The 10795-nt window shown below is 36.3% G+C and overlaps 2 protein-coding genes and 1 long non-coding RNA gene across 5 annotated transcripts in view; 2 read left to right on the top strand and 1 right to left on the bottom strand.

The window, feature by feature from the left end:
* LOC109533468 (WD repeat domain phosphoinositide-interacting protein 4) overlaps positions 1–1848 on the top strand; it is a 10576-nt gene extending 8728 nt beyond the window's left edge. For both annotated transcript variants that reach the window (XM_048670140.1, XM_048670141.1), the window contains 3 exons: positions 1217–1321; positions 1396–1520; positions 1643–1848. In XM_048670140.1, coding sequence (XP_048526097.1) covers positions 1217–1321; positions 1396–1520; positions 1643–1755 — 343 coding nt within the window. In that variant the 3' untranslated portion in view covers positions 1756–1848. The remainder of the gene's footprint in view (positions 1–1216; positions 1322–1395; positions 1521–1642) is intronic.
* A 1167-nt stretch (positions 1849–3015) lies between these two features.
* On the bottom strand, positions 3016–9644 carry LOC109533110 (small integral membrane protein 20). 2 transcript variants are annotated; one of them, XM_048665234.1, is made up of 4 exons: positions 9521–9644; positions 9215–9466; positions 9099–9155; positions 3016–3156 (listed from the first exon to the last, which is right to left on the bottom strand). In XM_048665234.1, exons 2-4 carry the CDS (start codon positions 9327–9329, stop codon positions 3098–3100), a joined length of 231 nt encoding a protein of 76 aa, XP_048521191.1. In that variant the 5' UTR covers positions 9330–9466; positions 9521–9644; the 3' UTR covers positions 3016–3097. The 2 variants fall into 2 exon arrangements, with proteins under 2 accessions (XP_048521191.1, XP_048521189.1); XM_048665232.1 differs by having other exon boundaries at positions 9215–9526.
* Positions 9645–9646: 2 nt separating this feature from the next.
* LOC125503989 lies at positions 9647–10795 on the top strand. The gene is made up of 2 exons (XR_007281226.1): positions 9647–9719; positions 9789–10795. It is a non-coding gene; the product is annotated as an uncharacterized LOC125503989 (long non-coding RNA).

Below are 10795 nucleotides of genomic sequence, written 5' to 3'. Positions count from 1 at the left end.
CAGGCGGTTTGCGGTTTGTGCCACGAGCTGGTCCGCGGCGACGGCTTTCGATCCAGATCCGTGGGTTTTATTCCACGACTTTCACTTATGGCCGTCGCTAACTGGTCAGGCGTATCTGACCAGACTTCCCCCTATCCGCCACCTGGGGACGCGCCTGATGGGTCGCTCAACCTGCACGGGAACACCGGGTATATGCTTTCCGTACAGTACCTCAGATAAACTGTTCTTCTTAAAATCGCTCAGATAATCACCTCCTCAACTCTAGCTACATACTTAACGTAACAAAACACTCTATAAATACATATCTAATTAGAAAATGTAAATTTTCTATTATTTTTCAATTATACTTCGTAGAACAAACTACGAGCGTCGTTTGAGAAGTAAGTGACGTTTTGAATGAAATAATTTTTTTTCGGCCAAAAAACGTTTTACATCTCAACATAATCTCCTTTTAGCTCGATACGCTTAGTCCAGCGTCTTATTTTTTCGGTCCAATTTTTTATCCCTTCGATTGCGGTTTCAATGATAACCTCTTCATTGGACGCAAATCTCTTACCGCCTAGCCATTTTTTCAGGAATGGAAACAGGAAATAGGCGCAGGGGGCTAAATCTGGAGAATATGCTTGGTGGGGTAGCAGTTCGTAGCCTAATTCATGACAGTCGCTCTGCAGCGCTTCTCGGTGGCACTGCTGAGGAGCGCACGTTAACATGAAGCAGACTGAAGTGGCTCTTGAGAACGCCAGCATTTGAACCAATGAATCGCCGCTATCAGTGGCGCTGCTTCTTGACGCGTTTCTCGGCGGTAGTCAACCGCTAAACGCCAGAGAAGAGCTGCTAAATCGCTGGTCCGGTTTTAGTCGCGCCCGTGTGAATAGCTCCATGTAAATCAATGTACCTTCAAAACGCGCTTCTCAGATGCGCCATTGAGAAGCGCTGCAGAGTGGCCCGTGTGAAATGGCTCTAAATGGCATATAGCGGGCTCAAAATTTCACAGCAATCTACTAGCAGACGAACAGTTGACGGGAGTAGTGTTGAATTCAAGTTAAAGTTACTGCGCGGAAAGTTCAAAAAGTCACTGACTTATCAAACGACCCTCGTATGTCACAACATTTTCACACAATAATTAAATTAGTTGTATTAATGTTCCACTAGTAGTGAGAGCATAATGTACAAAAACTATGTTGCGCAATAATCAATTATGAAAATCCGATTTCAGCATCAACTTTAGTACTAACTCTGACTTCCTATGTTGCTCAAGTGATAAAGGAACAGTTCATATATTTGCTATTAAAGACACAAATTTAAACAAGAGACTCTCTGCGTAAGTATAGTTTTCTAATGTACTGCAATATTGCAATTTTCCCATAATATAAATGTGTATTTTCTTATTCGCAGAATTCCAACGGCATTTATAGGAACTTTAGGAAAATATGGCGATTCTCAATGGGCGTTAACGAATTTTACTGTCTCTGCAGAGTCGGCCTGTGTTTGTGCTTTTGGTCCAAATAACACAATTTATGGTAAGTTGTTCAAATAAAAGAATTATTGTATTTTCTAAAAAATCAGTCTAATGGTTTATAGGGGAATTTAGACTATTTTATCAAGGTGATATATTTCAATACTTACTTCCAATCTGTTTTAGCTTTGTGTTTCGATGGTACGTTCCACAAATATGCATTTAGTGCAGAGGGTATTTGCCATTCTGAGGGTTTCGAAGTCTTTCTGGACGTTGATGATGATGACGACAGATTTTAATCGGTAGACACAAATTGAATAATATGAAAAATATTAATAAGCCCATTACGAGTGAGTATATGAACAAAAAATAAACAAGGTTCAAACTTAAAATGCGTTTTTGATTAACCCAATCAAAAGAGACGAATTGAAAAAGATGTAAAAACATTATCATTTGATTGGATTTTCTTCAGTGTGTACACCCCCCTGCTTCCTTCTTTCCATTTTTGATTAGAATGATTTCCTTTGTACATATCGTAATTTCATTCCTGTTCAGTGAAATATAACTTGCACGAAAAGTAATATTAAATAGGATTTATCCCTCGTTAATAATAATTCAGGTCGTGCTTCTTTAAACGATATTATAACCAATCAAAACCTACTAGTGCACCTATACAATGTGTTTCATGAGGATGGGACATTATTTTAGCGACGAATTCTAGGTCCGAAAATAACTCTAGTTTGCTATACAGGGTTAGTTTTTTTCGATGAATAGTACAGGGATCTTCGAAACTATAGCAGTTACGATAAAGGTTAAATGGACAAATAATTGTAGTTTTGAATGCTCTATTCGAAACCAATTTTATTTTTCTAAAATTTGACAGCTGTCAAGAGATATTTGGGAAAAACTTATTTATGGTCAATTTTTAGATTACTCCTAGTTCCGTTGATATTAATTTGACACGAAAACATTAAATAGAAAACTTGTAGGAAACTGAATTCCAAACAAAATAGCATAATACATTTCTCCAAAATAACTGTAATTTTTGACATGACACAAATTTGCGTTTTTTTTTAATGGCAACCAACCTTGATTATTGCATTACTGAATAGAGCATTTTATTACGATTTCTGTGATATATCACATCCGTAGGTTTTTTTCGAAAATAAAGTGTCTGCGATCAATTTATACTTTTTCAATTTAGTTGCTTGCAGTTAGCCACGGAAAATAGTATAAGCATACATCATTGTTTCCATAGTAACAAATAATAACTATATGCTTGAGTATTTATTTTGGCAACTACGTTAAAGTTGGCAATAACTTTATTTTAAATAAGACTGATGCTCATTTAAAGTGTTTATTATAAAAATTAAATTATACCAATAATAATTAAAATTTAACTCTAGAAACTTTAATTTTTATTGTTAAACATTATTTTCAAGTACTCTAACAGCTTTGCACAACACTTTTAAAGCAAAACAGCTAAACAGTTTTGCTTTAAAAGTGTAAAATTTCAAAAGACGGGTATTCAAACAGAAGAAGAATTCCAAAAGATTGGCTAATTAGTCAACATGTTTATTACTACATATACACTACCATAAAACATATGTACAAATTACGGTTAACTATATACAAAATACACTACTTAGCCTCATCTGTACTTTTCTTTCTATCAAAGGGGTCTGTCCACACTTTCATGTCTGAAAATAAAAGTGTCGTTATAAAAAGCGGCTTAATTTTTAATTTCTCGCTATAATTTCAAAATATCAAATGGTGGAAGTAACGCTAACAATAGTTAGACCGCAGATAAATTCCTGATCTGATAGTCTTCTGTGTAACCAGAGGAATACCAATAAATAATATAAAAGCTGAATCGTGCCTGGATCTATCATCTGACCACTCCCCTGTAGTAGTGACATTCAGCTCACGTAACTAGAAAACAAAAACCTCCATGACTTTGTAATAATAAAACCAACTGGAACGAATTCAGAAACATACTGAACGAACGAATTAACATAACGATGCAACAAGTTGCCTGGGAACCTACCCCAAAATTTGAGACAGGAAGAAAAATCAAGTCCTGCTCGAGAACAGTTAAATACAAAATTGCAGAAAAGCGTAAATTACGAAATAACTGGCAAATAACAAGATCTCCACACGACAAAGCGACGTTCAACAAAGCTATAAAAGACCTACTAAACGATAAAAAAAATGGAGCAATACAAGAACATCTGGAAAGTCTAACTGCAACAGAGACTACAGAGTATTCATTATGGAAGGCAACGCGAAGAATGAACCGGCCGCAAACTCACACCCCGCCAATCAGAATAGAACAGGGAAAATGGACCAAAACAGATAGTGAAAAGGCAAACATCTTTGCGGTACATCTTGAAAAAGTATTTAATCTCAGAAATAACAAACGACGAGGAAAGTAAAATTACCAATTTCCTAGAAGCACCACATTAAATGGACCTCGCTATGAAAATACTCAAAACAAAAGAAGTAATGACGGTTATTTTGAAAGAACTTAATCCCAAAAAACCCCCAGGCTATGATTTAATAACCGGTAAAGTTATGCTAGAACTACCTATCAAAACAATCAAGTTAATTACAATTCTTTTTAATGCTATATTACGACTTAGTTACTTTCCTCTTTAATGGAAGGTGGCGCAAGTGCTCATGTTACCAAAACCAGGAAAAAAACCCAGAAGAAGTGACTTCTTATAAACCAATAAGCTTGCTTCCGGTAATATCAAAGGTATTCGAAAAACTAATAACGAAGCGGCTGAAGGAAATTATTCAAACAAAAAAACTAATACCCGACCATCAATTTGTTTTTAGAGAAAAGCACTCGCCCCTAGAGCAGGTCCATAGAATAGTCAAGAAAACTAGTCAAGATTTTGAAGAGAAAAAATATTGTTCTGCAGTATTCATATATCGCAGGCATTTGATAAGGTCTGGTACCCTGGATTGCTATACAAAATAAAAAAGATGTTTCCTTAGGACTTATACCAACTAATTAAAACCTCCATTAGCAATAGACACTTTTTCGTAAAATCTCAAGATGAGTACACAGGAATATGTTCAGTAAAGCAGGAGTGCCTCAGGGTAGTGTTTTGGGGCCGATTCTATATCTCCTGTACACCTCAGATCTGCCAACAATGGAGCAAAATGCGACAGCCACATTTGCGGATGACACTGGTATCATGACATCACATACAAATTCTATAATAGCTTCAGAACTACTACAAATAAACCTGACAAAAATTGAAAACTGGCTAAAGACATGGAGAATAAAGGCAACCGAGCCGAAGACTGCCCATGTGACATTCACACTGCGATATGGAACATGTCCTCCAATAACCTTGAATAGCAAACAGGTTCCACAAACAGAGACCGTGAGTTATCTTCTAAGGAAGCAACTCAACCTACAATATCAGAAAATGTACTGGCTGATAGGTAAAAGATCGAAACTTTTACTAGAAAATAAACTACTTATTTATAAAACAATAATTAAACCCGTCTGAACATACGGAATTCAACTGTGGGGTTCAGCATCCAATTCAAATATAGCAATTTTGGAGAGATTACAAGCAAAGATGCTAAGAAATATGGTGAATGCACCATGGTTTTCCCCAAATGAGATTATCCGAAAAGATCTTAACATCCCAACAGTCAAAGAGGAAATCAGTACATTTAGCGCCAAATACAAAGACAAAGTGTACATCCAAACCAATTGAGAACTAATGATGAACAGCCAACCTGAAATACTAATAAAGACTAAAGAGATTTAAACCTCCAGATTTGATTGGTAGATTTAGATTGTAACGCATTCTCGTGGGGTGCGCTGGATATTGAAAACCAATTGACCCTATGGGAAGAATACATCAAATCCTTCTCAAGTAATAACTACCAACGACAACAATGACACTGGCTCATCTATCTTAAAAGAAGAAGTCCAAACAGCATTAACATCAGCCAAAAATATAAAGCCCCTGGCTCTGACAACTTGCCTGCAGGTGTAAGTATGTAAGCTGATTTAGAGCGACATTTAGATGCTATAACCAACCTCGCCAGCAGGGGCGTGCGCTTCATGGAAGCATCACTTCCTTTAGAAAAATCATAATTTTCTTATTCATTTCATAATAAACTGCAATATCCTAACTAAAAAGGTCGGGGCTCCATCACAAAATAGGCATGGCAATACGGCTCCAATATTTCCAAAGGTCGCAATCAGAAGAAAGAATAAACAATGTATAGCATAACTCCTACAACCTCGAGAGCATCAAGAAAAGAAAATAATATATGGTTAACATAAGAAATTTCCAGGGTGAAATGAAAAAATCTACAAGTCAAGTTACGAGCCCTTAACGGCTGAATAAGCAGTTGTGTGGATTAAGTACGCATTCTCCTTCCTTGGAATTCTCCAACCTTGGTTGGCATCTTCGACTGATTTTTCGAAAAGTGATGAGTTAAGTGTTAAGACTGCACAGTTGTGTAAATGTGTGGCGTGTTTCTTGTTGGACAAACGGTTCAGTTCTCAGAGTTTTATTGAAAAATCGAACATAATAAATTACTGATTATCATCACGGTCACTAATCAACCACAACATAATAATAAATAAAGCTGCAGCGAAGCATGAGACGAACAATTTTACTTCTAAAATAAAGACTTGCATGAGAGTTCAATTCGAGAAAACACGAATTGAACATTCTTTGGATAAATCGTTACAAGTGAACCATGAGCAACATAATGAATTAGTTGCTAAAAATCGAGACGTGCTGAAAAGGCTTATTCACGTTGTGTGCTTTCATAGCCTACATGAACTTGGATTTAGAGGTCACGACGAATCAAATTCATCAGCAAATAGAGTCAATTATGTAGATCTGGTTTCGCTAGTATCGAAATATGACCCTTGTTTGAAAGCACATTTGCAACACTGGCGTGTTTCAAGGTACACAAAATCGAATTCAGAATTATTTAATTTCTGCTATTTCGACTGATGTTTCAAACGAAATAAACGAGGAAGTCATACAGACACGATTCAGCTCTGCTACAGTATGATTTGTAGATGTTGACGGCGATGCATGAAAGATTTTCAAGTTTTATCAATGTTATAGAACATAGAACGGCAGACGCACGGTATAAGATTTTATGTCAAGTTTAAAAAAATATAAATGCTGATGGCAAATTAATTGATAAAGCTTGATTCATAAAATGAATAAAGACAGGGCTCCGATAATAGCTGGGCATTTAGGGGAGCTACAAGTGAAAGTCCGAGAAACGCATCCCAGTGCGATATTTATACACTATTTTGTCCACAAATTAAACTTAATTTTGTCTCAATCGGTAATGCAAAACAAGAAAGGTAAGGTTTTTAACAACTTTGAGTGGGATGGCTGCTTTCTTTTCAAAATGGACTAAACGTACACAAGCTTTGGATACAATCGTGAAGAGAAGACAGAAAGTTGCTATTTTGCGATGGAATTACAACGGAAGGCTAGTATTGACAATGTCCGAATATCGCGATTCTTTAATTGAACTATTTGAAAGTGTTTTCGAGAATAGTGCCAATTGGGATACAGAAACTATAAATAGCTCCAGAGGATTTTTAGACAGTTTAAAGAATAATTTTAACGTTAATTTTTTCATCCTTGTTTTTTTGGATATATTTCCGCTCTCCGATAACGTATTCAATTTATTATTATTAATTATATTGGGTTATGTGTAAAAACAATTCTCGAATTTAAAAATTCTATTGATAAAAAAAGAAATGGCTGAAAAATGCTGGAGTAATATGATGCAGAAGTTTTGAGCCAAAAAGAAAACGAATACGCACTGGTGATGTTGGATAATTTTGGATTTACTGTATAAAATGGAGAACAAGTTCAAGAATTTTGATGATCTAGACTTTCTCGAATTGTGTAATTTTATTACGTTCAAAGAATCATATTTTCCGGAAAAACAATTAAAATCTTTGATTCGTCATTATGGACAATATTTTGATATGATTTTGTCACGTTGGAAACTTACTGCTTTGTATGAGACTCAAGAAATTGAGAGAAAAAATAATGCCAGTAAGTTATTAACATTTCTGAAAAAAATGGTAGGGGTGGTAGTGAAATTATATGAGTTAGTGTGTGATAAGTCCAGCTACTAACGCCTCCGTAGAATGTAGTTTTTCAACGCTAAAATGGCTAAAGATTTACTTGCGAAACTCGACCGGACAAGATCGTGCTTCTAGTGTTTTCCTTTTGGCAATTGAAATCAATCGTGTTAGGAAAATCTCGCAGCATCCCCGTTTCTCAAATGACATTAGACGAGTCTGCGAAAATGATAGAAGAATCCAATTGCATTATAAATAGGTAAGATTTTATAAATTGCTTTCCTTCTATCAAATTTAATTGCACGCCCTTGCTCTCTAGTCAATAGGATCTATGAGACGGCAATAATACCACAAGAATGGCTTCAATCAACGTTTCTCAAGCATAATGCATAATGCCAAAAAATACAAAGAACACCGTACGACTAGGGTCATGAGCGACACTCAAAGATCTTTCTCCAAGTCATCGTAAGATTTACAAGAAACAAGAGGAAGGTATAGGAAATATCCAGTTCGGCTTTAGAAAGGAAGTTGGAACAAAGGAAGCCGTCTACGCGGCGTGCTTTGATCTAAACCAAAGTGTGTCCGATCGCATCTAATCCGAACTAACGAAAGCTGTTGAGATCAGACAGGGGTGCATTCTCTCATCACTCCTCTTCAACATCCATTTAGAAGAAATCTTCACCAAAGTCCTCAAAAGAGAAGACGGTGGAATATGTGTTAACGGCATCCCACTGAACAGCTTGCGTTACGCTGACGATACAGGACTTTTAGCCAAAAACGTACAAGACCTTCAAAATAAGCTGAATTTCACTTTATGATTGTCACCAAATAAACATCTGCATGTGGAAGGCGAAAGGCTGGAAAGAGCCGAGAGGTATAATTATCTAGGTACAAGCATCGACTGCGCAGAAATAATGATTCCCATTGAAAAGGCCCGTGTCTATGTGAAGATTAAAAAGTTGCTCTGCAGCCGCGATCTGAGCCTGGACCTCAGAACTCGGATGCTCAAATTTTACGTGTTCCCGGTTGTACGGTGTGTAACCTTGGACCCTCAACGTGTATTGCGAATAAAAATCAGATGTGGGCATACTGTAGCATGTTGAGAACATCATGGACGGAACATGCGACCAACGTTGAGGTTTTTAGAAGAATGAAGATATAGAGAGATCCTACTGGAAATACAGAGATTCTACTGGAAATGAAAACAAAAATAAAATTTAAATATTTAGGCCACATCATGAGATGTCCAAAATATGAGATTCTACGACTCATAATCTAAGGGAGAATCCTGGGGAAAAGATCTATCGGAGCGAAAAGAATGTCATAGCTTAGGAATATGAGAAAATAGTTTAAAATGTCACGTGAGCTTTTCTATTTAGGGCTGCAGTTTTCAGAATCAAAATAGTAATGATGATAGCCAACCTCCGGAATCGAAACGACACATGAAGAAGATTTTATGCGCTCCTAAATTTTTGATGCCTAGGAAAATATGATTTAATATTGCGAACATGGTTTATAATTTATAAACGTACTTACTTCCTGGCTGTATATCTTCTTGCTTAATATTCTTTCTCGTGTCCTCTTGAATCCGTTCTGTAAACACAAATACATTTTATTAAATAAATATACATAAAACTTTTAAAAGTTCATACTCCATTTGTCAGGATTGATCATTGGACTGATTATAATGGGATATGTAGCCAATAAAATGGTACCTACGAATCCTCCAACTAGGACTCCATATTTCCACCCGACAAAATAAGACATTATATCAATTATATATTAAGTTGAATTAATGAAGGTATTTGTTGTCGGCAGCTTATTAGAAAGATGTTTTATTATTACAGAAATAATGAAAATCAAGACGAAACCCCACAGTCCGAAGTTATTTTCATTTTTATAACCTAAAACCATAGATGAAGACAACAGAGACAGAGACAAGACGAGCGGTTAATTGCCTGATCTGGTCCCGGCTTTTCATTGGTCGACGGCACTTGGCACACTAAACGTCAAACAGCTGTAATATCGGGGTTATGTAAAAACTTGTGTCTTTCCACAGATCAGAGATAACCTCTGTGATCTGTCTTTCAGTCTTTATCTATGGTTCCGAATTGAGGCGGAGTCACGCAAGTTCATATTCACAGTTCATATCATAGAGTAAGTAAAATAAAAAAAAAATAAGAGAGGTGGCAATCATATGGACGTCCTTGTTACCGCGTTATGCAGGTAGGGCTGCAACTGGCTGACCGGCGACTGACGGCACTAAAATTTCGAGTTTTCGGCCAAGAAGTTCTGAGCATGTGCAAAACGTGGAGGACATAGTGAAAATAAAATAAGGGTCGGTTACGTCAGTTTTGTCCTTTTTTAACTTTCAGAACAACGCGGCTGGATATTATGCTTGAATTGCTAAGTTGACTTTGTTAAATGAAATTAACCTATGAATTCAATTTAACCTTATTTTAACCACGTTTCCCATTGATCGGACGAGTTAAAATAATTTCATATTTCTAATACCTGTCATAGAGAAAGTAAAATAAGAGAGGTGGCGGTATAATGTTAAAACTTGGAACCGTGTTGCGCTACAACCGGCTGACCGTCAGTAACGGGAAGCTTTGACGGTAAAAACAGGTATCTAGATTATCGGCTAGTTAGAAGCGGGAATTTTAAATTTTTAAAGGTACAAAATACTTCGGGTACACAAAATTCGGTGTCTACACATGTTCTCTCGGTTATTAATGGTAATAGAAAATGTGCTGTTTACTCAACAGGGTGCAAACAAATTCCTATTTCCATTCATAATGAACCGAGACTACAATGTGTAAGGACATCGAAATTGTAACACTCAGAACACAATTTTGATCCACATTTAAGGGGATCCATGACAGGGAATGAAATAATATATACCTAGATCAAAATAAAATAACATTTATTAAGTAAAAAAACAAATTGTCTTCCAAAGAGTCCCAAAAGGATGAACTGGGTAACTAAACTTGTGCCCTATAGGAGTAGGAATCCCCACCAGAAGTCTACTACTCATGTGCTGCAGGATTCTATTCCATGCAGAACTATTAAATAACAACAAATTTGGCCAGGCAAAGTCCTATTTCTAAGCCGTTCTTTTAGAAGAAAGAGCCATTATTTCAAAGCATTTTCTGCGACGATTAATATCTTTATTTGGATCAGAGAATTCGAATAACCGTTTTTTTGCGTAGTTTTCAAGATTACCCTCTTTA

The sequence above is a fragment of the Dendroctonus ponderosae genome, unplaced genomic scaffold (assembly GCF_020466585.1).
Source record: "Dendroctonus ponderosae isolate FM_Combo_2020 unplaced genomic scaffold, Dpon_F_20191213v2 Dpon_F_20191213_1, whole genome shotgun sequence".
In the NCBI taxonomy this organism is placed as follows: Eukaryota; Metazoa; Arthropoda; class Insecta; order Coleoptera; family Curculionidae; genus Dendroctonus; species Dendroctonus ponderosae.
Note: the sequence above shows the minus strand (reverse complement) of the source record. Positions and strands in the feature narration are given on the sequence as shown.

Bases quoted from the DNA above. Each gene is read 5' to 3' on its own strand.
- LOC109533110 (XM_048665234.1), bottom strand. From the start codon at position 9,329: ATGTCTTATTTTGTCGGGTGGAAATATGGAGTCCTAGTTGGAGGATTC. The intron at 9,156-9,214 runs GTATGAACTTTT...TTGTGTTTACAG, and splicing joins GATCAATCCTGACAAATGGA to AACGGATTCAAGAGGACACG. The intron at 3,157-9,098 runs GTAAGTACGTTT...TTTTATTTTCAG, and splicing joins AGAAGATATACAGCCAGGAA to ACATGAAAGTGTGGACAGAC.